Source organism: Fistularia commersonii, chromosome 16 (assembly GCF_037954325.1).
Source record: "Fistularia commersonii isolate RoL2024-O1a breed Wild chromosome 16, RoL_Fcom_v1.0, whole genome shotgun sequence".
In the NCBI taxonomy this organism is placed as follows: domain Eukaryota; kingdom Metazoa; phylum Chordata; class Actinopteri; order Syngnathiformes; family Fistulariidae; genus Fistularia; species Fistularia commersonii.
This window is the reverse complement of record NC_141299.1, coordinates 11,033,907-11,059,734: the sequence shown is the minus strand read 5'-3', so window position 1 is coordinate 11,059,734 and position 25,828 is coordinate 11,033,907. Positions and strand designations below refer to the sequence as shown.

At 43.0% G+C, this 25,828-nt stretch overlaps 2 protein-coding genes across 4 annotated transcripts in view; both read left to right on the top strand.

Annotated features, from left to right (window-relative positions):
* faf1 (Fas (TNFRSF6) associated factor 1) overlaps positions 1-12,695 on the top strand; it is a 57,032-nt gene extending 44,337 nt beyond the window's left edge. For all 3 annotated transcript variants that reach the window (XM_086161366.1, XM_086161365.1, XM_086161367.1), the window contains 2 exons: positions 4,661-4,876; positions 11,712-12,695. In XM_086161366.1, coding sequence (XP_086017492.1) covers positions 4,661-4,876; positions 11,712-11,795 — 300 coding nt within the window. In that variant the 3' untranslated portion in view covers positions 11,796-12,695. The remainder of the gene's footprint in view (positions 1-4,660; positions 4,877-11,711) is intronic.
* Positions 12,696-20,996: 8,301 nt separating this feature from the next.
* On the top strand, positions 20,997-23,112 carry dmrta2 (DMRT-like family A2). Its single transcript, XM_086161368.1, has 2 exons — positions 20,997-21,606; positions 22,072-23,112. Exons 1-2 carry the CDS (start codon positions 21,165-21,167, stop codon positions 22,977-22,979), a joined length of 1,350 nt encoding a protein of 449 aa, XP_086017494.1. The 5' UTR covers positions 20,997-21,164; the 3' UTR covers positions 22,980-23,112.
* The last annotated feature ends 2,716 nt before the right edge of the window (positions 23,113-25,828 follow it).

Below are 25,828 nucleotides of genomic sequence, written 5' to 3'. Positions count from 1 at the left end.
AAGCCTCAGGGCATGGAGAGGTATTGGGTGACCCGGCGGCTTGCTCAGGTGATCTGTCACTTAAGTTAAACAGAAAACAACAAAAGCGCACTGGGCCGACCATCTTAATTATATACCCCTGTTGTCCTCTAACCAAACTCTGTGTGCACTCTAATCACTTTTCTTTGCCCAAGTTTCATGGTTTCCATGGTGTCTCCTGTGCTAACACAGTAACACTGTACTCATCCACAGAGACTTTTAGACTAAAGCAACATTTCGCGATACAATTTCTTTTCATTGAATTCCCTCTTGAAGACCGAATACCTGAAACATACCACAAGCAACAAAGTCTGCCATGTCTGACAGCCATCATTCTGAAGTTGTCAGAAAAGTGATTGCTGTGTTTTGTTTTGTTTTTTTCTTTTTACTTTACAGTTGATTAATCTTTCTTTTTTTCTGTCTCTGACTGTCAGCATAGTTGATTGTTTTCATTATGGCAACTTGAGAAATTACTGATTCATTTTTCACAATGACATTGTTTCACACATAACTTATAAATATGATCTCTTACATTATGAAAATGTAAAGAAATGAAGTACTTTGCAGCATCCATGACACTTTCTTTAGAAGCCAGCAATCTATATCTGTATGGAGACAATGGTACTTTTATTTTCCTCCAACAATAGATATGGGTGCGAACCTGTCCAGATATATGTTTTACAGTCAGGTCAATATGTATGTGATCCCCCTGTGATTTTGCAAGTTCTCCCAGTTAGAAATCATGGAGGGGTATAAAATTTTCATTGTTGTTGCATTCCCACTGTGAGAGACAGAATTTAAAAAAAAATCGGAAATCACATTGTATGATTTTTTTTTTTTTGCAATTTATTTGTAAATTACAGGGTCAAATAAGTATTTGATCCCTTGCTTTTCAGACAGATTTCTGACCCTCAAAGACCCGTTCCTCTCCTTTTAAAGAGTCCAACTACACTCTGCTCATCATTCTGAGAAGCACCTATTTGAGGTGTTCGCTTTCTGAAAGACACCTGTGCCCCCCACAATCTGTCAAAAGTGTAGCAGCCACCATGAGATGTCAAAAGACACAAGAAACAAAATTGTTGACCTTCACAAAGCTGGAAAGGGCTACAGAGCAATTGCCATGCAGCTTGGTGAACTGTTGAAGCCATTGTCAGAAAACGAAGAGGCTAATGGCCACTTTCAATGTCCCTTGGACTGAGGCCCCATAGAAGGTCTCTCCTCATTGGGTATCAATGATGCTAAGAAAGGTGAAGAAACAGCCCAGAACTACATGGGGGGAGCTGGTCAAGACAGCTGGGACTTCCGTTTCTAAGGCTACTGTCAGTAATACACTGAGACGTAATGCTTTAGAACCATGTATCGCACGGCAGGTTCCATGGACTCATGGGACAAAGTTTTGTGGTCAGATGAGACCAAAATAGACCTTTTTGGTCTTAACGCCATTCACTGTGTTTGGAGGAAGAAGGATGAGTATCATCCCAATAATAGCATACCTACAGTGACGCATGGGGTTGGAAGCATGATGCTCTTGGGGTATTTTTTAGCACAGGGGCCAGGACGACTGCGACTGCAAACCTCCTTCTCGCAGTCAGAGCATTGAAGATGAGTCGTGGCTGGGTCTTCCAACATGACAATGACCCGAAGCACACGGCCAGGAAAACCAAGGAGTAGCTCCGTAAGAAGCATATCAAGGTTCTGGAGGGGCCCAATCAGTCTCCAGACCTAAATCCAATAGAAAATCTTTTGAGGGAGCTGAAACTCTGTGTTGCTCAGCGACAGCCCTGAAACCTGAAAGATATGTATGGAGGAGTGGGCCAAAATCCCTGCTGCAGTCTGTGCAAACCTGGTGATGACTTACAGGAACTGGTTGACCTCTGTAATTGTAAACAAAGGCTTCTGTACCATATATATTATAATTGTTTGACTCAAGGGATCAAATATTCATTTGACCCTGTTATTTACAAATAAGTTGTTAAAAAAAAAATACAATGTGATTTTTGATTTTTTTAGATTCTGTCGCCCAGTGGAAATGCACCAACGCTGAAAATTTTAGATCCCTCCATGATTTCTAAGTGTGGGAGAACTTGCCAAATATCAGGGGAATCAAATATTTATTGACCTGACTGTATGTGCTTCAAAGATACTTGTTTTCCTGTGCACTTGTTTCCAGCAGCACTCTGTAGGACAGGTAATGGGAAAACATGAGTGACAATTGTTTTCATTATGTAACACATCACCTCTTGGCATTCCTATCAGTATTTTTTTTCCAACAAATGTGTAAGCCTATTTTATGACATCTTATTATAAGCAAAAAGCAAATGATTGAATTAAAAAAACAAACAAACATGCAAGTTATTGCAAAAGGAAAATGTTAACTGACTTCATAGATCACATCAGATGTTCTTAAAACAGACAAAGTGGTGAACCTGATATATTATCTCATTTTTCCCCTTTGTGTAAGACTGGGTTACATTTCACTTGGAGCCGTTGATCAAACCAATTCACTGTTTGTTTTTTAGCCTTCTGCAGTGATACTCAAATCCTCTGTGATGAACACTTCCTATGTAAATAACATCCTGCCTCATAGGCTATCTGTTTTTACTTCTCAACCTTCTTATCTTTTATGCTATTTGCGTACTGATAAAACATTCAAATTATTTATTTACACAGAGATAATAGATGATTATTTGACATCTCACTAGATCACTTCATGCTTATTATACAGCCCTTAGTGGGGTAGAATTACTTCCCTGTGATTTTTGTGGAATTTCAAATAATCAGATAATGTACAAATTATCAACAATGTCATTTGACCAGATGTTTACTCATTGTAGGTTCACTTGGAAAGAGCCCCCGTGATGATGCGTTTTACACCCCTGGAAAAGTTCCACCTGACATTGTGGACATGTTCGTTTCCACAGTGTTCAACTTCAACCTCATGTTACTGATCCTGTAGTATGGATAAAAACTATAGATTTAAAACACCAGACCATTAGAGAATGAACATGGCCTTTGTTCAACGAATAGGCAAATGAAAGTGCTGGCCTGGTTAGTGGGGGGGGAGGCAGTTGCGTATGTGTTTTGATGCTTGTGGGAATTCACCGGTTCCCTTTACTATTTACCTCCTTCACAAGGCCTTATCATACAGTTCTGTGCCTCCCACCCCACCCATTATTTGTTTGCTGTTGGTGGTTAGCTGAGTGAAGCTGGAGGCCCTGAAGAAATGGTTCCAGCTAAGTGTGGCGCAGCCAAAGTGACATACTCCACCAGATGTGGTTTTCTTTAGTGACGCTGCCTCTCACTTTTGTGGGTGTTTATGCTTGTGTTTGTGGTTGACTTTCTGCATGCATTTGTCTAACCTACACACGTGTGTTTACGCGTGTGATAGTTCGTCCCAGGGGTCCCCTTTAACTCAGTCAGCATCAGGTCTTGTACCCAAGGGGCCTGATGGTGGAGCAGCACGCGCCCTACCCTGCCCACCCAACACCAGAAGCTGCTAATGAGCTACTGTTGTACACTCTTATGAAATATAATTGCATTATGGTGTGTAAATAAAGCCGGGGCGTGTTGTCACAGCATATGCTCCCTGGCTGGCCAAACTTGAACAACAAGCGGGGGGAGGAGCAGGGGCAGGGTGGAGGCAGAAAAACGAGGGGGACCCAAGGGGAACAGACGAACCACCCTCTTTAGCACACAGGAGAGCTGATTAGCTTTGCAGTGAAATATGACAGTTGATGGTTTTGTTTTGTGCCGGTAAAGCTGCTGCATTACTTTTGACGATAAACTCATGTAGAGTTTGTAAAATAGTATTTAATAAAGCAACTTTTAGCAGTCTCTTGTAGTCAAAATATTGTCAAATGTATTTCAGCCTTAGATTCCCCCTCTGACTGAGCAACAGCAAGAAACTATTTGACGGGATGTAGTGTAACTTTACAGCCTTATGAGATCCATCCGACTTTGGGGAACAGGTTGAGACACAGGGCAACTAATTTAATAAAATTCTCAGGACAAGAAGATCTTTTTAATTAACGTGAGGCAACAGTACTGCAATCAGACTCTGGGAGCAACTTCTCGGCATGTCCGTCATACTTGTTTGGATAGTGTGAATAGTGTGTGCCGTCATCTTCATAACAGCCAGTGTTACTGTTGAATCTCTGGTTTAGGTTTACTATCAACACACAGATAAAGAGCAGTTTTTAATTATAATCTGATTGAATATCTCTCTGGTCTTATTCTATTGGGAGTCTTCATGGTTTTAATTTTTTGCATACGACAGTGTTTCAATGGCACAAATAAATCGACAATATGTTAGAAAATATTCAAAATCATGTTTTTTGTGATTTTTCTAACTCTTTCAATTTGATCATCAACAATTTTATGTGATTAACCTTTTATTATTACTGTATGTTGGAATAATTTCATTCTTGTTATCATAACTTTATAATGCCTGGGAAGAAAAACAAAAGCAATACTCAACTGAACTATCCTTGTCTTTCAAACTCTCCCTACAGGTGATATTTCCAACATTAACACAAAAAACAAGATAAATGGTGTGCAACCAGCGTGCTGAAGGCTCGTGATGAATATATTTTGTTCATTTAATGTGTCATACGGACTGTACTTCTCTTGACCCTTCACTCAGGCAATCCGCTTGTCATTGGAGCAAGCTCTACCGCCGGAGCCTGATGAGGATTCAGGAGAACAAATCAGCAAACTGCGAATCCGCACACCAAGTGGCGAGTTTCTGGAAAGGCGTTTCCTGGGCAGCTGTAAGCTCCAGGTCCTCTTCGACTTTGTGGCCTCCAAGGGATACCCATTTGATGAGTTCAAGCTCCTCACCACCTTCCCTCGTAGAAATGTGAGTGTTATATCTCGCGCCTTTATTACACGAGCACAAACACTAAGAAGGCTTCAGCCATTGTAGAGAACAGTTGTGCGAGTTGAATTGTCCCAGAGCCCTTGCTCAGTTTTGTACTGTCCTCATTACTGCCTACACAAACAAGTGCTAAATGTGTCCTCACCACAGTCACAAGCTGTGAAATACTCTCCGCTGAAGCTAACAACTCTGCTGGAGAAAAATCCACAGCTGTAATTGGCTTTTCTGTGTGGGATGAGCTAAACCTCGAGGAACAGCTGTCAATAGGGTGCAGGGGAAGGCAATCTGTTGTGTCTTCCATGATTTCTATCGTGACAGAGATGTCTTGAAGGTATAAAGGGCAGATGTATCGACTGTTTTAGCTCGTACATTTATTGTAATGTGCACCAAAACAGGCAGATCAAATCACACATATGATCTGTTTAGAGGGGAAATAGTGTAGGGTATATTACTTTTAAAGAAGAGAGTCCCTAAGTTTACTCAGCAGTCATTATCATTGTATGAGGGTGAAAAACCTTTACTCTCGTTTACTTTTTTTAAGTTTTGTTTGTGTTTAATTTGCTCTCCGGTGTGTTTTTCTCACGAAATTGAAGGTCATGTCTCAGTCTTGGTCTAAATTCTTTTTTTTTGATGTTCTGTTGGGTTCTTTGGGGTTTTTGTTTATTACAAGGTCAGGGGTCCACTCTCGTGTTCTTTTGTTTACAATTAAGTCTCTTCGATTTCACGCACACATCGGTCTTATTTTTTTAACTCCTCTAGAAATACTGGCTGCTATATTCTTGGTACATCATGGCCTATTGACTTGTCTTTTTGACTTGTCCCTCCCCCCTCATGAACTGCATTCATCAATTAACATCTACGTCTTGCTGTTTACTGTGCACCATTTTTACGCACGCGGCAGAGTAAATTCAAACACCTGCCTATAGTTAATATAGAGTGAATTTCAATTAGCATCAAGTCCATTGTGGATACACTGCACTTGGACTTTTAGGATACTGTTGTCAGCACTTACAGTAGTAATCTCCACGGCTCTGTTGCCGACGTTCAGCAGCTCTCTGCCAGATACAACGGGTCATTAGACAGCCCGGTCGCCGCTCTCTATACTGGCGAGCTAATGAGCACAGTTTTAACTACTGCTTTAATTAGCCATCCTCCTGGAAACAAAAATGGGATTTCCATTAATCAGGACAGGAGTGCTTTTGGAGGGGTGAATAGCAGCGGTTATATAGGTGCACGTGTGTGTATGTGCGCGTGTTTGTATGCGCGCACATACATGCACATGTGTGTTTGTGTGTGTAGACTTGCCCAGGCAGTGTGCCATTTTAGTCTTTAGAGACCAGTCGGGCACAAACACCTCAAACTAGCACACACATTAGCACATAGCTCACACCCCTCATTTCGTCACAGTCACACACTTCAGCGCATGCACAAATATTTTCAAGCAAACACATGCCCCACTCACAACTTTGTCACTTAAAGGATTCACAGTTGTCTCTTTATAATCAAGAGTAAACATGTGTTTGAGACAGAGATAAAGATGTGTCTGCATCGCAGATGAAATTCCAGCAAAAACAGGATGGGAGGATTAGACGGGTAGGATGAGAAGTGAGAGGAGGATGGTGACTGCCGAACCAGTCGAGAGAGAACAGAGAAGACAAAGCTTATACAAAGAAAACATTTAATCATAGAAACAATCTGAAAGAGAAAAAAGGATAAAGAACACAAGTTGAGACGATATTAAAAAGTGGAAGATGGAAGATAATCCCAGAAAACAGAAAGGAGAGAGATTTGAAGAAAGAGAAGGGAGAAGCCAGTGGGTTCTGGTGCCAGTACGAGGCTATGAACACAGGCCCTCCATCTAATCCTGCGGCTCTCTGTTGTAATTAAATGAGAGGGAGCAGAGAAAAGCCCCCATCCCGTCCAGACGCTCTCACTGTTGCTCTGCCAGGATCAGAGGATAGAGGATAGACCACTATTGCATTTGTAATACTGCACAACTGTTGAAACCTTCTTTCCCTTTTCTAGTTTTCATATCCCGCTGCCTATCATTTGACCTCCGTTTGTTTAACTTTAACTTTGACACATTCAAATGGTTATTTTTTTATATTTATATTTTTTAATAGAGAAGGCAAATTTATTTGTGCTGGGGAAAAAAATGAAAAAAATTGAAACAGCAATGTTTTGTTTGGTTTTTCCTCAAGCTGGCATGAGATTCATCTTAGGTGGGATATTATTTGACTGAGTTTCACGCATTACTGGCAAAGAGGTAGGAATTTAGATTTAAATCCCACTTATAACTATACCGTTATTATAAAACATTAGACGTATAGGATTTCATGTTTGTTTGTTTTTTTTTGCCACCTTCGTGTCGCTTTGCCAAGAAAACAGTTTTAGCCTCCCAAGTTTTTTGGTCCCAGTCTCCTTCTCAGCATTTGGTATCATTGGCTTATCTCTTCAGCACTACAGCAGGCCTTACACTGGCATCATTTGTACTAGGCTTAGCCATGCTCTGGGAACTAACCCTTTCTCCGTTTTTACGACAGTCAGCGAGTTTTATGAAGGGGGGCGGGGGGGTTAGTGTTTCATTTTTCATCTTTTCATTCAAGAATTTCCCAATTTTTCAGAGTGGGTTCAAGCCACCATTGAAAAGCCTAAGGTGTTTTCCACTCAACCTGTGGTGAAACATGTTCAGACTGCTGGGATAATAATCCCATCTTCCTACTCTGCATTTGCCTTTTCCTGCCCTGCTACTTACAGACACCCAAACACTGTCAAGCTGCTGTATTATTTTCTTCACTGTGATACTGTACTCTCTTTCACCCTCTCCCTAATCCTTCTTCCAGCTCTGTCCAGGGTGATTTTAGACAAAACCTGAGATTCTGAAAAAATAAACAGCGGTACAGAAAGAGCCGCACGCTTGAATGAAATAGATTTTACATCTGTTGGACGTGTTTGATATTTTCTCTTTTTTTGTCCCTGCTATCTGAAAGTATACGAAGAACTAAGACAGTTTATTTTCTAAGTAGTTTAATTTAGAATAACCGCCTCAGGTATGTCCTTCCTCTATGCATAACATGAAGCCCAGGTATTTTGGGAGCTACTTTGGCATCTCTCTAAATATACAAGCATATGAATAATGTCGTGGCTCCATCTGAGGCCAGTATCTCCCCGATCACTTAATGTTAAAAGCGGCAGTCGCTGAATTTTACTCTTGGCCAACCCCCCAGCTTCGCCCTCCTCCTCTTCCCTCCAGCCTTCCCTCCTTCTGTCTCCAGGTCTTTCATTCTCCCCAGCCCCTGTACCTCCCTCTCTTCCCCCAAAGCCCCTTCACTTTGCAATTAAACTTAACTTTTCCTATTTTAACCTTATTAAATCGTAAAGTTTTTTTTTTCTAACTTACCTTGCTTGCTTATTTTGCTTGCTCTTTCCTTTTTTTTTTTTCTTCTCCTTCCACATTCCTAATTATTTCCCTCTCTTTCCTTCATTACTGCCACCCTGTCCAGTCGGCGAAACGCCTTCCTCTCTTTGAAGTACTGTATTCTGCTCCGTTCTTTTCTGTTCGTGCTCCAGCGCTACGTGCTGTCAATGCTCCTGGCAGCAGATAATGATCTCCCACTGCTTTTGTAATTGGCCAAATAAACACTTGACAACACTAGTTTATAACAGGCAAGTTATTTGGTTTTAATTAACATAGTAAGGCCCATAATGGCTTTCTTTAAAAATGCGTTATTTCAGCTGCACATTTCATTATGCTGGAAACGGACATCTTGAGGGGCCTGTGTTTATTTTCTCTTGACTTCTCGGCGTTGCACTGGGCCCCCTCCACTGCTATCAATGCTTTATATATTTTGATCTTGCCATCTTACAACTGTAGTATTTATTTGAAACTTCATCCTAACTGCTAATTTTCTTGTAGTCAGCTCTTTGATTTACAAGACGTATGAGGTTGTTTTCAGCTAAGAATTATAAAAAACGGAGTTTTCTTAATGCAAAAAAAATGCTGAAAATCGCCGTCTGTCTTTTTACCTGCCTTCATTGTTTATCATGTTGAGCTCCCATTTATTGATTTTTTTTTTCCCCCCTTTAGATTCTGCTCAAGGTAGCATCGTTCATTTTATTTGTTCTGCTTGAATCTATTAAATAATTTCGATTAACTTCTTCAAGAACACAAATGCCATTTAGCCATGTGAAATTATTTATGTTATTTTCATCTTTGCATTTCGTCCGATGGTTCCCTCATTACAAATAATGGAAAAGCGGCTCGAGAAAACTGTATTGTCTCAAGGTTGAAAACAAACGTCAGAGCGGGGATGCTAAATTGTGTCTGTATTATTCATGTATTATGCATGTATGTCTGCATGCATGTATGTTTGTATGTATGCCACAGGAGAGGAGAATATATGGCTTAGAGTGAGCAGACAAAAAAACAACAGCTTTGTTTATTGACAGATGCCTTCATGCTTATGGTCTGTTAATTGGATAACAATGTAAACAATCACCGATGGTGCCCGTCTCCTGTGACAGTGTGGCATCTTGTTTCCCTACTTTCTTTTTCAGTCAGATGCTGCCCCCCCCCCCCTCCATCTCTCCCTGGTGCAATAAAAACACAAAACTCATCCAAATTCACTTTGAGCACATGCATCTACACACACATGCACACAAACACACACACACACTTGTGCGCTTGTGTTTTGTCCACAGACACGGATCCATATGCACACCTGCTCCACCCTAAAGCCTCATTTACTCTTACCTGATGCTGTGGTGTCATAACAGCCTGTCGGGTTCATTAGCATGGCGGCCATTTGCCACACGCCACTCCTGAGGTGGGAAAAGAAGCGCAGGAGTCCTGATTGTTTTCCCTGCACTGGGATGAAATATATTTGCGACACGCACCATGCACACACGCAAGCACGCACACATACATGCACACACACACACACACAAACACACGCACACCATATTACTGCTCTACATGGCATCTCGCTCCCTGCTGTGCTGTTAGATGGTTGACAGAGTTAGTGGCTTAAGGTGGATGTGACAGCCCCTCCATGTATGTAGCGGACTTCTCACGACCCTGCTGGGAAGTCAAGAGTCTAAATGACACATTGAAATGAGGACATGGGGATGAAAGACATGGAGTCAAAGACCACCAAAACCACCCCCAGGGAACATGACAGGTAGTCTGATGCTGATATGCCCTCATCTTCCCCTGACTGATTGTCTTTTTCTTGTTTCTTTTTGAAAAGCGTAATTCAAATTAATATTGTTTATTAGTGTTCAACCTACTCTAAGATATTAGAGCTGTCAAAAGTTTTTGAGAGAGGAGATGTGGATCCCTTGCTCTTATTTAACTGACTTGTCTCCATCCTATAACATGTATGAGAACGTTTGACCTTGGCCCACCGAAATATTATATGGTAGTGTCAGTAGTAAGACACTTGTCGTGTTTCGCAGCGGGTCAAGTGGCGGTGAGAAAGCAACTTGGTTCATGGTCAGAGTTCATGTGTCGTCCCGCCCGTCCGTGCTTCTCAGACCCATCCCCTCCCTTCCACGGCGGGGTCAACTTTTTCCACGCTCTGCTTGCCCTCTGACCCGCCATAACAGGTACAAGCGACCTGCCTAATTATCCCGGTATGAGGCTAGAATAGGAGCCTTAATCAGAGGGGCTGATGCAGCAGTCATCAGATAAGCCCTGGACACATCTTATTGTCACACCACCTCGCTGTCACAGCCCAGGTGTTAGATTGGCCCGATGTAACACAACCCTGCTGGTGATTAGCTCACATAAGCTAAGAGGCCCACAGGGGTGGTGGGTGTCAGAGAGGGAATCAGATTGTCCTGTTTCTACAAACACAGGTCAGACCCCTTTTCACTTTGGCTAACTCGATCAGCCCCGTTGTGGGTGGTACGGTGTTATTAATCCGCTGTTAGATAATTGCAGTTGCGCGGAGAATAAACTGAAAAAAAAAAAAATGTTTCTCTCAGTCACCGGCTACGTTTGCATTCGACCTTTTCATCGGTAAAATTAGTCATTATCAGCCATCCAAACGGACAAAGGTCTCCCCTTAATCCTTGCTACTTTTCTGTCTCATTCAGATTCTCACATGCGCGCACACACATACACAAACACACTTTTCTGTCCTCTCCTGTAACCTTTATCAGTTTGTTCTGGATCGAAGCCTAAAAAGAAAAAGAAAACCTCATGGTTGTCTTGGGGAAACCGAGCCGTAGCTTCCCACATAACCGCCTAGACTGTCTGTTTTTAAACACACTTTAGAATAATACACAATGTACACATTGTCTTACAAGCGCACATATGAATGAATGAAGCACTAGAACTAGACTGACCCCCCCACCCCCACCCCACCTGGGTCTCGATTCGTATAAGGTAAGGTGACAATGTCACAGAGGGATTTCAGAAGCGGTAATAACCTGAGGGTCCACAACGATATGAATTGATCTGAAAAATTACATTTAGGATTGTGAGATAATAGGATAAGACACCTTTACAGCATTTCAAACTGTAGAACTGGTGTGTGTGTGTGTGTGTATGTATGTTTGTTTGTCCGTGCATATGCGCAGAAAAGTCCAACTGGTATTGGATGAATGGCCAAAGACAGTTTTGAATAAACATTTGCATGATCTGCCTTTCAATTGTTTTATATGTTTGTTTCATGTGTCCAAGGAGTTGTGAAATGTGAATGTAGGAATTAAAAACAAAAAACAAAAAAAACAATCGATACACTTCCAGAGTAACTATTAAAAATAATCATGTGAGTCCACTGGATTGACACCACCTCCTGTCCCTCCACAGATCACCCAGCTGGACTCAGGGTCGACTCTGCTTCAGGCCAAGTTGTTCCCACAGGAGACGCTCTTCCTGGAGGCCAAAGAGTAGAAGAACTAGCCCTCCCGATAGCTGTGAGGACCAAGTTACTGATGGACTGATGGACTGGCTGGCCACACACTAGTCACCGAGCATGGGCGCCAGCTTTCTTGGCCTACAGAGCAGACACACACGACAACATAAACAAGAACCACCGTTCAGACTTACATAATCACACTGGCATGCGCGTCCAGTGACACACAAGTGCAAGTAAGCTTCTCTGCCCTCGGCCTGGTCATGGTACATGAATTCATAGTGTACAGAGGAGCAAAGACAGTATCACAAGCACAGAGCCAAACATTAAACCCACCCTACTCCTCCCCAAATCTATCTTTGGCTCCCAGTCAACCCCCTTCTCACACACTTCACATTTCCAACTGTGTGTCATGGTTTTTTCCCCTCACAACACAAACACACCACGGGAAGATGATGGCATTGAGAGACAGACTTGACAAAAAAAAACAAAACAAAAAAAAAAACATGGTGCAACACTTGTCCTCCTGTTTCCACACTCAACACATCGAGGCTGCTTTTTAGAATATGTTTTTTTTTTTGTGTTTAAATTTAAGAAAAATATGCTGAAAAATAAAATAAACACAGCAAGAATAGATGTTGCCCTGCAGAGGTTTGGGCTGTTTCATGCTCACCTGTATTTACCCTACCTGACCCTCACCCTACTGCCCCCCCCTTCCTTTGCCCGACCCATCACCTTTCTTTCTTCTGTCACCATGGCAATGGGAGATATCTGCTTTCCACTCCTCCGACTGTAGAAACCGGTGCTCCGCAAGCCAACGATTTGCTCAAGTTTTTTTTTTCTTTTTTTTTTCCTTTTTGTTTCTCTTGATCCTTTTTAAGTTTGATGCTGTTTTAGTTTGATATACATTATATAAAATATATGAATATGAACATCATCTCCTCTCTTCTGGGATCTGTTTAAGTTAATTGCATGCGCGGGGTCGCGCGCGCGCGCGCACACACACACACACACACACACACACACACACACACACACACACACACACACACACACTACAATATTGTCTCTCTTTGCTGTCTAACCATCCTACTGTCTCAAGTCAAGCCTTTCTGTCGAATCTTTCATATCGTGCCCATTATCCTTGTGCTATTACATAACGAATTGGGAGATGCAGGGTGTTTTCACACCAGCAACCTGCAGTGTGTTGCCTGTTTTTGTCAACTTTTCCACGGCTGTCTTGCTTCTCACGCAAGGAATGAGTCGACCTAACGTGCTCAGCGAGCCACACTTCCACAGCTTTGACCAGGCAAGACATATTGCTAAAGGCAGTGGCAGCAAGAGAGAGCAGCACGAATCCACAGATGTTTGAATGAAGATAAAAGAAAAAAAAGGTAATTCAAAAAATTAATTTGAATAAATCCACAGGTAAGTCAACTGTAGATTCCTATTTTAATCAAATTTGCTCCAGAGTCCTTAAATCAGTACTCTTGCAGATTGCTGCCTTTTAAAGATAATGATAACATTTCCTCCTGGCGGCCTTTTGTAGGGAGACGGAGTGTCACTTATTGCAAATGGCAGGAAGAAATGCAACCAGGTGAGCGAGTTCAGTCTGCTCTGCCTTGTGTATTTTGAAAGTCTGACAAACAATTGATCACAAATTTAAGGTGAAATAAAACTCAATTCTATCGTCATCTCTGACGCCCTGAAGAGACGGGTAGAAGAAACCCCAATTTTATCTCAGAACTCATTTGAGATAGTGGCTTTTGACCCGGCAAAGAAGAGTAGGGCTTGAATTTGACACGAAGGAGTGGCGGGTCTCGTGTTTAAGTATTCTGCTCAAGGGAAACGCTGAACTTTAGCAAAGCTCTTTGGACAGATGTTAAATATCCACGGGTATTTGGGCGAGTTTGACATCAGGTCCACGTAAACTGTGTCTGTGTATGTTGTCTGCACAGACCCGTGCTGCTCAGGGCGAAGGCGAGGCGCCTGCCAAGCGTGAAGTTCAGTTTGTTTGTGCAACAGATAGGTGCATCTCTGCTCATCTGTCAGAGTGTGTCTTCCTCTGGGAACAGTGTGTACATAGTGCAGCTCTGCTCAAGTGTGAGATTACAGTTTCTATCACGCAGCTTTATGGTTTTAATGTGCTCAGGCGTGTTCCTTTGTACTGCTGCAGGTGATAATGGTGACGGACCCGGAAATGCCTATGAGACACCTTGACAGTCCTCTCACATGCCTGACTTTACTTGCACGTCTTTGCTTCACAGGGGAAAAATACAATTAGGTCTGAAATAATTGACAAATTCTTCTTTAAAATTCAGGAAATGAAAGTAGAAGATGGGCGGCAGGTTGGTGCAGTCGTTAGCGCCTCCGCCTCAGCATGAAGGATGCTGGTCCACTGCCAAGGGTGGGTTTTCTGTGTGGAATTTGTGGATTCTCCTGTGCGAGTTTCCTTTGAGTTTCCTCCCACAATCAAAAAACATGCAGGAGGTTAATTGGGAAATATTGCCCAGGTTTGTGAATGAGTGAATTTTTGTACATCTCTTCTTTGTGGCTCTGCAATTGACCAGGGTGTACCCAACCTCTCACCCGATGGCATTCGCGATAGGCTCCGTTATCCCCGCGAGTGCAGGATAAGCGGTCGATGATGGACGGATGAATATAAAATATGTGACTATGCACATTTTCATTCCAATGCATTCAATCACGCCTCCCAAACCACGTTAGTTGTCGAGTCCCTGCTCGTAGTCATTGGGCAACCAGGGGGCTACTAATTACAGGATGATTGATTGCATCATCATGACACTGATTTTGGGAAGGTGCTCAAGCCACAGTTTCAGTCTTTTTTCAGGTGACTAAGTGGATAAGTTACTTCTCTCTCCTGATGAGAAGAACAGACTCATGTACTCTCATCTTCCGTAAAAGACCACAATTACATTTGCTGCTATCTTGGCTGACTTGATTCTTGTACTGAACTATTTCTGACTATAAACCCCCCTCTGGAAAAAAAAAACAAACATTTCATTTTATTCCACTTGTCATGCTGTCAGGTAAAATAATTTATATTTAGTCGCTTATAGAATTTTTTCCATGAATCGATCAAACCCAACTTTTTCTCCATAACTTTCAAAGATCTGATCTTGGTAGATGTATATGGAAGTCCAGGTCAAAGAATCAGGAGAAACCAGTGTGAAATGAAAACTCAACATCTCCACAAATAACATTTTCTGCATGTTGAAACAGACTTTATTTCTAATGGTACTATTTTGTGTGTCTCGCCGGGTGAGGATTTTTTTTTTTTTTTTAATTCTTGCCAAGGGTGCCATGTTTCCGCCCCATAATGTCAGCCGTTTTCCAACACGGCAGTCGGTGTTTGGACATCTCAATCAGCGTGTCGCTCAGAGCCTTTAAAACTGGACACCCAGGGATGAGAAAGTGTCTCTGGTAATGAGCTTAATCTGCTGCCTCCTCTTACACAGATCCACTGGTGGCAACATCAGGTTCCTGCCTTGATTCCCTGACAACAATAGAGGAAAGCAGGCCGTGATGTTTAACCAGCTCCGCCGGGGTCAAGAATGTCGCTGGCTGGCGAGGGAACAAAATTCCTGACACAAGTGATCTCTCCTCCCTCCTTTTGAAGTGGGACCCCACCCCCACCCCCCCCAATGCACAGGACGCGGGCTCGTATCCCAGACCAGCCTCTAACCTGGAGGGTCAGCCCACGTTTACTTTCTCAGAGGCAGCGTCCCTGACCAAAGAAACACTGGCTGTGGACCGCTCACAAAAGGGGGGGGGGGTCTCCCTCCCTCCCTCCCTCCCTCTCTCTCTCTCTCTCTTTTTCCCCCTCTCTCAGTTCTGCTGGGTATAGACACGAAGAGAAAACAAAACATTGTATTAGTAGCCATGTAAGTCATCTTGATTTTTAAAACATCTGGATCTGAAACTCAAAAGTAATCTAATAAAGATTAAAAAAAACGTGGACTTCCTTATTGGAACTGTTTTTTTTTTTTTTTAATTTATCTTTATAATTTGTTTATTTATTATAATTTATGTATTTATTCCAGTGTTGAGTGAGTGCTCAGCCACAAGATGATTCTGCTATGCCCGATGAACTCATCTGAGCAAATATAGAGGAGCGGGTGTTTCGACAAAAAAAAGCAATATTGTTAATTAATATTTAATGCCAGATTTAAATACGTGGAGAGAGAACAAATCAATTTTCCTATAAATCTAAGTAGGTCATTCATGTGTTTGTATAATTATTAGTTGTGATCCTCATAAAGTCATAATACACGCCTCTGCTAGTGAGAGCAGAGCTAGGATTTTATTCTTTTTTTTTTTTTTAGTTTACAAAGAGTGAAGCAACAAATTCACCTTTCGTGTTGTCTGCGCAATGAAACGTGCCTCTTATAAATATTAAACCTTCTGGTGTGTAAAGTAATCATCCTAACGGCCCTATTACAAAATAATAAGAGATCACTGGATTATTCTTGCTTTTGATTTTGTCAAAATGTGATCCTGAACGAAATAATGGGATTATTGACAGCAACGGAACGAAACAAATTAAAATCAATTCGAAAAGAAACATGAAGTTACTTGGTGTAATTTCATTTTTTTTCGGCCCGAAGTTTCACTTCTCTAAATGATTAAAAAAAGCACGTCATTTGTAGAAACTAAATTTCCAAGCGAAAGTTTAACCAAAAAAAAAATGCATTTAAAAATCCGTTGGCAGAATGATTCTGCGCTGTCTCATGTTCACGACGATTACACCGCACACTAACTTTGCACGAATTGACTTATTTTTTCCTATTCGTTTTAATAATATGATTCAAAATGACCCTCCCGCTCTAATTTATATTTTTGTTAAACTTTGGGATCTTCGCTCGGCTTAAAAAAAAATCCCATTTGCATTTAACTTCCGGAAAAATTCGTTCATTATTTACTAAATTAGTTCCATATTATCCTGCATTCTGTCACTATTTTGAGCAAATGGCCTGGAAACTTTTTTTTAAAACGAAAACGTTTTATAACGAAGAATGGATGAATTAAAGTGAATTAAAGTGGGTCTTTTTGCGAATGATTGTAATTGGTCAACGTCATAAAACACACATTAATTAGTAATAACACAACGATTATTATGAAGTTGTCAGTGAATGACCGCGGTGTAAATGGATTTCCTTGGTTTCCTCGCACCTCCACCTCGGTCTGGTCTGCAGCCACAGCGGCCTAATAATAATAATAATATAAAAAAAAAACCTCTGGTATTCGGATTATCAACCGCATGGGATAAAGCAATAAATGGGCCAGTGGGGTTCTGAATGGGCGCAGTGGCGTGGAGGGGAGTAATTACAGCTTCATATTAATTGTGTTTTTTTTCCTTCTTTTTGCACACACACACACACACACACACACACACACACGACCGAGGCGGCGCGGTGGTGACATCCAGGAGGGTCAGGTCTTTGTGCCGAACACTTCAAGTTTCAAAAACAAGGCCAATTGAAGCGGCGCGGCTCAAAGCCGCAGCTATTGTGGGCGAACACATTGAGTTTTGATTGGGGACAATGGTGTTTCTCAAATTTCTTGCAAAAAGAAAGCCATACTCCATCTGTGATCTCAATGAGCGCCCATTCACGGCCTCCCCTCTTTTTCTGCGCCATTCGGCGCTGGAGAAAAGGGAGGCAGATGTGGAGGGATAGAGCGGAGGAGAGTGCATTTTAATTGGCTGCAGCGTGTGAGTGTGTGCGTGCGTGTGTGTGTTTATATATGTGTGTGTGTGTGTCCATGCACGCAGAAGTTCTAGGCCTTGCAGAAGGGAGAGCCCAATAATCTCGCCGTGTTGATGAATACTTGTAGCCCATTCATTAAACAAAGATAATCCCTGCCAACCTTCCTCGGGGACACAAAAACGGTACTATTTTTGTGATTTGTGTGTGTGTGTGTGTGTGTGTGTGTGTGTGATGGAGACAGAGGAAGAGACAGCCTGGCCAACAGCCTTGGCAACCAGGCGCCCTTCCAATCTGTGGAATATTCATACGGGTTATCCCCCCCATTTACAAACAAGTGTTATTCTAGCAGGGTGAAGAGTCTCTCCTCTTCAGTTCGAGAGTTTTCCACCACGTGGCCTCCTCCTCTTCCTCCTCCTCTTCCTCATCCTCTTCCTCCTCTTCCTCCTCTTCCTCCTTTTCCTCCTCCTCCTCACCATCATCCAGGTCTCAGCTGGATTCAGACGTGCGTCTCTCTTATGTTGTTTCTGCATTTGTTGCTGCATGCTGCCTTTAAAACGTGCGCGTGTCCGCGTGCACGACAAACTCACGGGATTCAACATGCAACAGACAAGGAGTTTTTTTTTTTTATAACCTCCTGCAGCGCTGCAGGAGGTAAACGCCGCCCTGCAGGAGGTGCGCCTGTGCGCCCCCTCCTCCTCCTCCTCCCCTGCGCGCCTCCGAAGGAATGCGTGATCCGCGTCCCCGTCTCCCGGCTCCGCCGCACGCACGTCTACTGTGGTTAAAAAAAAGGAAAAGGGAAGAAAGAAAGAAAGAAAGAAAGAAAGACAGAAAGAAAGAAAGGAAAAGAAAAACCCCGTGCGTTTCTTTTCTCCGCCGCCTCTTGTCCCAAGTGCTACTCTAACCTCCCCTGCGGGCGGCGGGGGCCGCGCCGGAGCTGCGGGACACTGCGGGGGCGGGCGGAGGAGGGAGGGAGGGAGGGGGTTCTGGCGGGTCAAGAAATGCTTTTTATGGTCATCTACCGATGCTGCGTGTCTGCTCCCCATGCGTGGGCCCACGGCATAGAACTCCCGCTCGAAGTGTTTTTTCGTGGCCTTCAATTTAATTTAATTTAACTTAATTTAATTTAATTTAGTTTAATTTAATTTTTGTATTATTTTCATTTTCTTAATTACGGCATATTATTTAATGTATCTATTTTAACCTTAGAAAAATCGACGCAATCTTTGTCACGAAACGTGTTTCGATCAAAACGCACACTTAAATTGAACTTAAATTATATATATATATTTGAATACATAGAATTTAAGTTCAATTTAATATATATATATATATATGCATATGTGCGTGTGTTTGTGTTTGTGTGTATGTATGTATGGAAGAGAGAGAGGGGACGAAAAACGCAATTCCTGTGCGGGAATTCTAGAGCTGCGGGTTTCTGGATCAGGAATCACTCGCACATGAATTGATTTTCAAAGAATAGTCTCTCATGCATCAGTTTCTGAACTCCTTTTTTATCGATTTTATTTAACATAAATCTATATCAGAATTCGAAAAAAAATAATACATTTAAAAAAAAAAACAAAACAAACAAAAAAAAAAAAAACAAGAAAATAATTCCCGTGATGAAGACGCATCCTGGGACCGGAAGCGATGCCTGATGATGATGAGGAAAAAAAAAAAAAACTCTATTTAGAAACCAGAAGTAACCTCTTCCTCCTCCTCCTCCTCCTCCTCCTCCTCCTCCTGAGGGCCGGGCGCAGCAGATAATTACTTTGAATGTCAGAAAGATGTAGTTTTAATATCGTCTCTATTAGGCGGTTGGCGTGGTAATGATGGTGCAGATGAAGGCGGCGGGGAAACAGATGGCGGTTTGCTTACAGTGATTCAGAGAGTAAACAATGAGCCTGGGAGGAGGAAGAGGAGGAGGAGGAGCGCCTCATGAGCATCTTCCTCCTATCCGAGGAAACTGCAAATGGTTGATAAAAATAAATAGATAAATAAATAAATAATGCTTTATTTAAATTTTTTTAACCGTTCTGTGTCTTCGGAGGGGGAAGAGGAGTCCGAGGGGGGCAGAGGAGGGGGTCACGCCAAAAAAAAAAGGAGAATAATTAAAAATCCAATTTATATAAAAAAAAAAAAAAAGGAAATGGGAGCCCATTGTGTTTGTAAAAATGAAATGTGGAAATAATCATAAATTTAAAAAGTCAATAACTAGCGACAACAATGATGTGATAATTAAGTGTTTACGACACATATAATAACAAGTTCCCGGGTTAGATTTTATATTTGCTCCGCCGAGGAGGGAAAAAGATCGCAAAAAAAACGTACTTGTAAGAATTTATCGTTTTAAAAAGGTGTAGTAGTAAAATAATGAATCATATTTTTCGAATGCGCAAAAAATGCCGTAGCTTTCGAACATGACAATTTAGAAAATAAACAGTATATAAAAGAAAACGAAACAGTAATACTCGATACATCACGGGGGGGTGAATTCGTTTTTAATGTTTTAGAGGAACTATATTAAAAAAAAAAAACGTCGCGATTACAACGTTCTGGCTTTTAAAATGTGATCTGACATCTCTTTCCCATGAATTTGAAAGAAGAGGAAATGAACTTGTACGAGTGGCGCAAGACTGATATAATCGGATGAGTGTGCGTGTGCGTGCGTGTATGAACACGCTTCGATGAACGCGTCAATCCGAGGCAAGCGAAACCATTAATGCTTATCAACCCGCATAATTGATAGGGGACATTTCAACATCGATAACTTGATCGACTCCATCGGGATTGATTTTTTTTTTCTAATAAATAAAACCTCTTAAATGCCATAAATCAATTAAAAGCATTTTACTCACCTCCCGGCCTGGGATTACTGTCACGCATCATCTTTATTTGGGCCAATCTTAATCTAATCTATAATTACTAGTGTATAAACGTGTATCAATGTTCCCACGAAAGGATATGAACGTCCTTCACCGATACGGTTATTGATATTCGTATATCACGGCGGAAGAGGCCTGATGCTTTACTCTTAGTACTATTATACTCTTTCAGATCTATATTTTTTTTCTTTTTTTTTTTTTTTTTAGGAATACGCAGCATCAGGTTGAGCTTTGTGGGAAGTCCCTTCAGATTCTTAACACTTGATATTTAGGGGTGGTGGGGTGGCGGGGTAAAGAAACTCAGGTGGACACAGTTGAAAAAAAGAAGCGAGCCAATCAGATCGCGCCTCCCCCCCTCCCTCGGCCAATGACAGACGCCACATTGTTGTCAAATTTGTCTAAAGAAAACGCAGGAGCAACAATAGAGGGGGGAGAGAGAGAGCTCTGTATCCACTGACGATCTCTGGAGGAAGTTAGTGTCTCTGGCCGCGGCGGGAAACGAGCTCCATCTTCCATCCTCCATCCTCCAGCCTTGACCCCCGTCTCTGCTGCTTCTCCTCCGCCGCTCCTCTCCGGCTCCTCTTGGATGTAAAGCGTTTTTGAGTGTGTGTGTGTGTGTGTTTTTTTTTCTCCAAGTGTGCGATTCCTCCACCTGTTGCCCGGAGATGGTGAGCTCCGCCACGCAGATGTGATCGTCATTGACCTCCAGATCCACGAGCACGCATCGATCAGACCTCCCTCCCTTCCTCCTCCTCCCTTCCTCCTCCTCCTCCTCCCTTCCTCCCGATCGAGCATGGACCTGAGACCGGAGCTGCCCTCCGCCTCCTCCGCCTCCCAGGTGCACCCGGCGACCGCCTCCATCCCGGTGTCCATGGCCGGGAACCTGCTGCGCGGGCCGCCGCTCCTCCTGCGCGCCGCCGACAAGTACCCGCGCACTCCGAAGTGTGCGCGTTGCCGCAACCACGGCGTGGTGTCTGCGCTCAAGGGCCACAAGCGCTACTGCCGCTGGAAGGACTGCATGTGTGCCAAATGCACGCTGATCGCCGAGCGCCAGCGCGTCATGGCGGCGCAAGTGGCGCTGCGGCGGCAGCAGGCGCAGGAGGAGAACGAAGCCCGGGAGCTGCAGCTCCTTTACGGTACGGCCGAGGGCCTGGCGCTCGCCGCCGCCAACGGCATCATCCCGCCGCGGCCGAGCTACGAGGTGTTCGGTTCCGTCGGCGGCGACGGCAATCCAGGTGAGTGGGAGAGGAAATCTCATGTCACCGCGGTTATTACGCATCTGTTACATGATAACGACGCGTTTATAGTATACCGCGTTCATAACGAAAGCTTCACGCGTTTGTAACAAACGTATAACATGGTAATAGAAGGGGTGCAACCTGTTCATAGAATTTTGTATGACTTGTTATAGACCGTGTGTATGACGTGGTAATAACAGGGCAAATAAATCTTGTTCAGAAATGAGGTTTACACGTTAACGCGTGCATAACGTTTAAAACGGGGTTTGTAACACGTGATAATAACATGTCACCGCATTATGTCAATAACACATACATGCGTGGCGTGTTATTAACGCATGTCTAACTTGTTCATGACCCGTGCAAAAGTTGAGCGTTTACGCGCACTCCCGTGTTATGTCATTGGATAAATCCCCGGATTTATAAAATAATTGTACTGTTTATCGCCCGTTCGCCCGACAGATTCCAGCATCCAGAAGTTCGAGTTGTTCCCAAAGAGCCAGCTGCCCGGTGCCGCCGGCGGGCAGCCGCCCGCGGGGAAATCCGCCGACAGCGACTCGGCCCCGGGCATCTCCTCCCCGGACGCCCGGCACGGAGCGTCCGGTTCCGAGAACGGCGACAGCGAATCCTTCGTCAACTCGCCGGCGCCGAAGCCGGTAAAGGACGGCGACGAGACCCCCGGTTCCGTCAGCTCCATCGGCTCCGATTCCGGCTCCGATACCGACAAGGACGAACCCGAACCGTCGCCGTCCTCCGCGGCCTCCCGCCACATGAACGCCATCGATATCCTGACCCGGGTTTTCCCGAGCCACAAGCGCAGCGTGTTGGAGCTCGTCCTCCAGGGCTGCGGGAAGGACGTGGTCCAGGCCATCGAGCAGATCCTCAACAACGGCGGGGCCCAGAGCCCCGGGAAGCCCGGCCCGGAGGAGCCGTGGCCGGCGGAGAGGATGCTCCTTCAGCCGCCGCCGTCTAACTCCTCCTCATCCTCGTCCTCCTCCTCCTCGTCGTCGTCCGCGGCGGCGGCGCCGGGGAGGCCGATGCTGCCGGGGGCCATGACCCTCAGCAACCGCTCCGCCTTCTCCCCGCTGCAGCCCAACGCCCCGCACTTCACCGCCGACCCGGGCGCCTACCCGCTCAGCACGCATCTGGGCCTGAACCCCCTGCGGCTGGCCTACTCCGCGCACAGCCGCGGCCTGGCCTTCATGGCCCCCTACTCCACCACCGGCCTCATGCCCACCCTCGGCTTCCGGCCTCCGGTGGACTACGCCTTCAGCGACCTGATCAGGGACCGGACGATGTTGCACAAGGAGCCGGGCTACGCCGGCGGCCTCTACGGGCCCCTGGTTAACAACACGCCGGACAAGCAGTGAGAGCCGCCGGAAGTGACGTCGTATTTGAGCCGCAAGTGTTGGATGTTTTCTGTCAGAAATAGGTGAGACTGTAAATAACAAAACAGCCGCACCTGGCTTGTAGTCTAATGTCTAAATGGGGGAGGGGGGCACAGGCACACACACACACACACACACACACACACACACACACACACACACACACACACACAGGCACACACAGGCACACGCGCGCACACGCTTCAACCCCGAGATGAAAAAGTTTCCCCAATCACTTGGACGATGATGTGAAATCCCGCAGGACCTATATATTGAAATTAGAATAAAAAAGAAAATAGAAATCAGAGATGTGATTATATGAAGCCCGTTCATTTTTTTTTTATATTGCCGTTTCGTAAAATTTAATTTAACATATATATTAAAAAAAGTGCAACCCCCCCATTTCCCCAACTGCTGTATTGTCCAGACTCTTGAGATATTAAAGAGGGAGAATTAAGTTATTATTACAAGTTACTGACGGATGGTAACACTGAAGGGGAGAGAGAAAAACCCCTGCTGTAAATAGTTGAACTAATGATGTATAAATGTATAAATTGTTTTGACTCATATCACTTTTCTTTTAGTTCTTTTCCAGCTTCCCGTATCATAAATTGCATTTAGTAAGATGAATTAAACACTATATTTGACCTCTCATTTATCTGTTAGTCAGCCTCAAATATTCTGTGACAAAGTGCTTAATAAAGTTGGTACCTCTTCAGATGTTACAAGCTGTGCTGTCACATTGTATGAATATGCTGCAAATAAATGTTATTTTAATGAAACTGAAGGGATTATTGTTTCTTTCTTACGGCTTTGAATCACATGTGTGTTAGCATGGCGGGCTCCTGCAGGAGGCGAATGGGAAGTCAGTTGGTAAAATTTAAAAGTCCATAAATTGCACACACATACACCCACACACGCTCACACACACACACACACCCACACACACACACACACACACACACACACACACACACACACACATACGCATGCACACACGCACACACACAGACACACACAGACACAAAGTGAAATCCATTTTGGCACCAATGGCTTTCATTAAATATCCACATGTCCACATGGGGTTACATTTAATTCCATTATAATTTCAAATATCACTAATTTTTTTATTATTGCGCTTGATGCCATATTTCTTTTGCTTTCTTTTGTCTTTTTTTTCCTTTTAATATAATGATGAAGGAGCGCTTTCAAAATCTGCTGATTGCAGGGCCTTTGAATGGTGGCCTCAACACCACAAATTATAAATAAATATAATCTATAATGTGTATAAATATATATAATATATATACGTACATATATGTATATATATATATGTATACATATACGAAATAATTATTAGATGAACATAATTATACATATATATAACTGGTAAATGATTATTAGATATATATAAATATGTGATAAATGCAACTATTAGATAAATCTTGGCCTGCTGTTTTGTCTTTCTGACCAAACATTCATTTTCTGTTATAGATTTAGACTTTCTGAAACAAAAAAATCAGCATTTTAATATAAGTAAATAATAATAATAATAACGATAATAATAATGATAATAATAGTAATAGATACGATTCCCCTGCAGGCGCTACATGATCACATGATATTTAAGTATCTTTGGCTCCTACAATATCGAGAGGACACGTTTTGAAACAAAAAAGTTAAAAATTGTCTATTTATTTATTCTAATTCAAGAAATTCTCATAAAACATTTAAACCAAAGAAAAAAAAAAAACAAGATTTATTTTTGCAGCAACACATCGAATTTTGAAAAAACTTTTTTGGGGGGTTTAAAATGCGTGGAACCATTAACAAAAAAAAAAAAAAAAAAAAAAAAAAAAAGAATTGTTTTGCAAGTTGGACAAACGCATGCACACACGCTTTTGCACAAGAGTTTCACCGGGCTGACCTCTGCTGCTGCACAATGTCCAGGCAGTCCCCGCCATCCGACGACGGGAGGAGGAAAGTCCACAATTATTTTGAAGAGCAACGACGCCCGCTGCTGGCCGCGGCGATGAACGTCAACTACCGGCACTGACCTGAGATCGCCGTGTAAAGATGCGGTGAGTCTGCTGTGCACACATTAAAACTGTCATTTAAAATGATTTTCCTTTTCAGATCCAAAATATTATGCATTGATATTATTATTGATATTGATATTATCTCAAATCATAGTTCATCTATTCATAGTTCATCTTGTCAAGAGCTTGTGAATCTCTTGCATTTTTGATCGTTGCAGGGATTATTTTCTCTCACAACTGATGCACAAGCAAACAGGAAGTGAGGTCAGAGTACGGGGTCAAACGGACACCCCTGGGGGAAAAACAAAAGGATATTATTTAAAGAACGGTATGGATTTTCGGACCAGGGAACAGCACATGGAAAAAGTAAAATGAAAAAAAAAAGGCAAGAAAAGCATAGTTTGTTTCTCAAACCTTCGTTCTGTCAGCGGTCAACAGGAGGTCACTGCTGATTGGATGAATTATCACCCGCAGCCTTTTCCTCAGGTCTCTAAATGGGCTCGATGTTCTTTTTGCGATAAATCAACTTGCCCTTCAGTGGCAGTGGGTGTCGGACAGATCCACCACCCGTCTCCCAAGTCTCCGGCCTCTCACTTTAATCCAAAATATGACAACCTTCAACCACCTTCAAACATAGTTATAAATATGTTACTCACTCTAAATGACTTTCAAGGGTGTGAAAGGGAACAGACGTCTGACGTCTTGGGACGAGTAGAGTGTTACTAAGTATTGGGGATGAGAGAGTTGAATCTGGACAGTGTTTTGTGTTGGAAAAGCTTTGAAAGCAATAAA

Bases quoted from the DNA above. Each gene is read 5' to 3' on its own strand.
- dmrta2 (XM_086161368.1), top strand. From the start codon at position 21,165: ATGGACCTGAGACCGGAGCTGCCCTCCGCCTCCTCCGCCTCCCAGGTG. The intron at 21,607-22,071 runs GTGAGTGGGAGA...TTCGCCCGACAG, and splicing joins CGGCGGCGACGGCAATCCAG to ATTCCAGCATCCAGAAGTTC.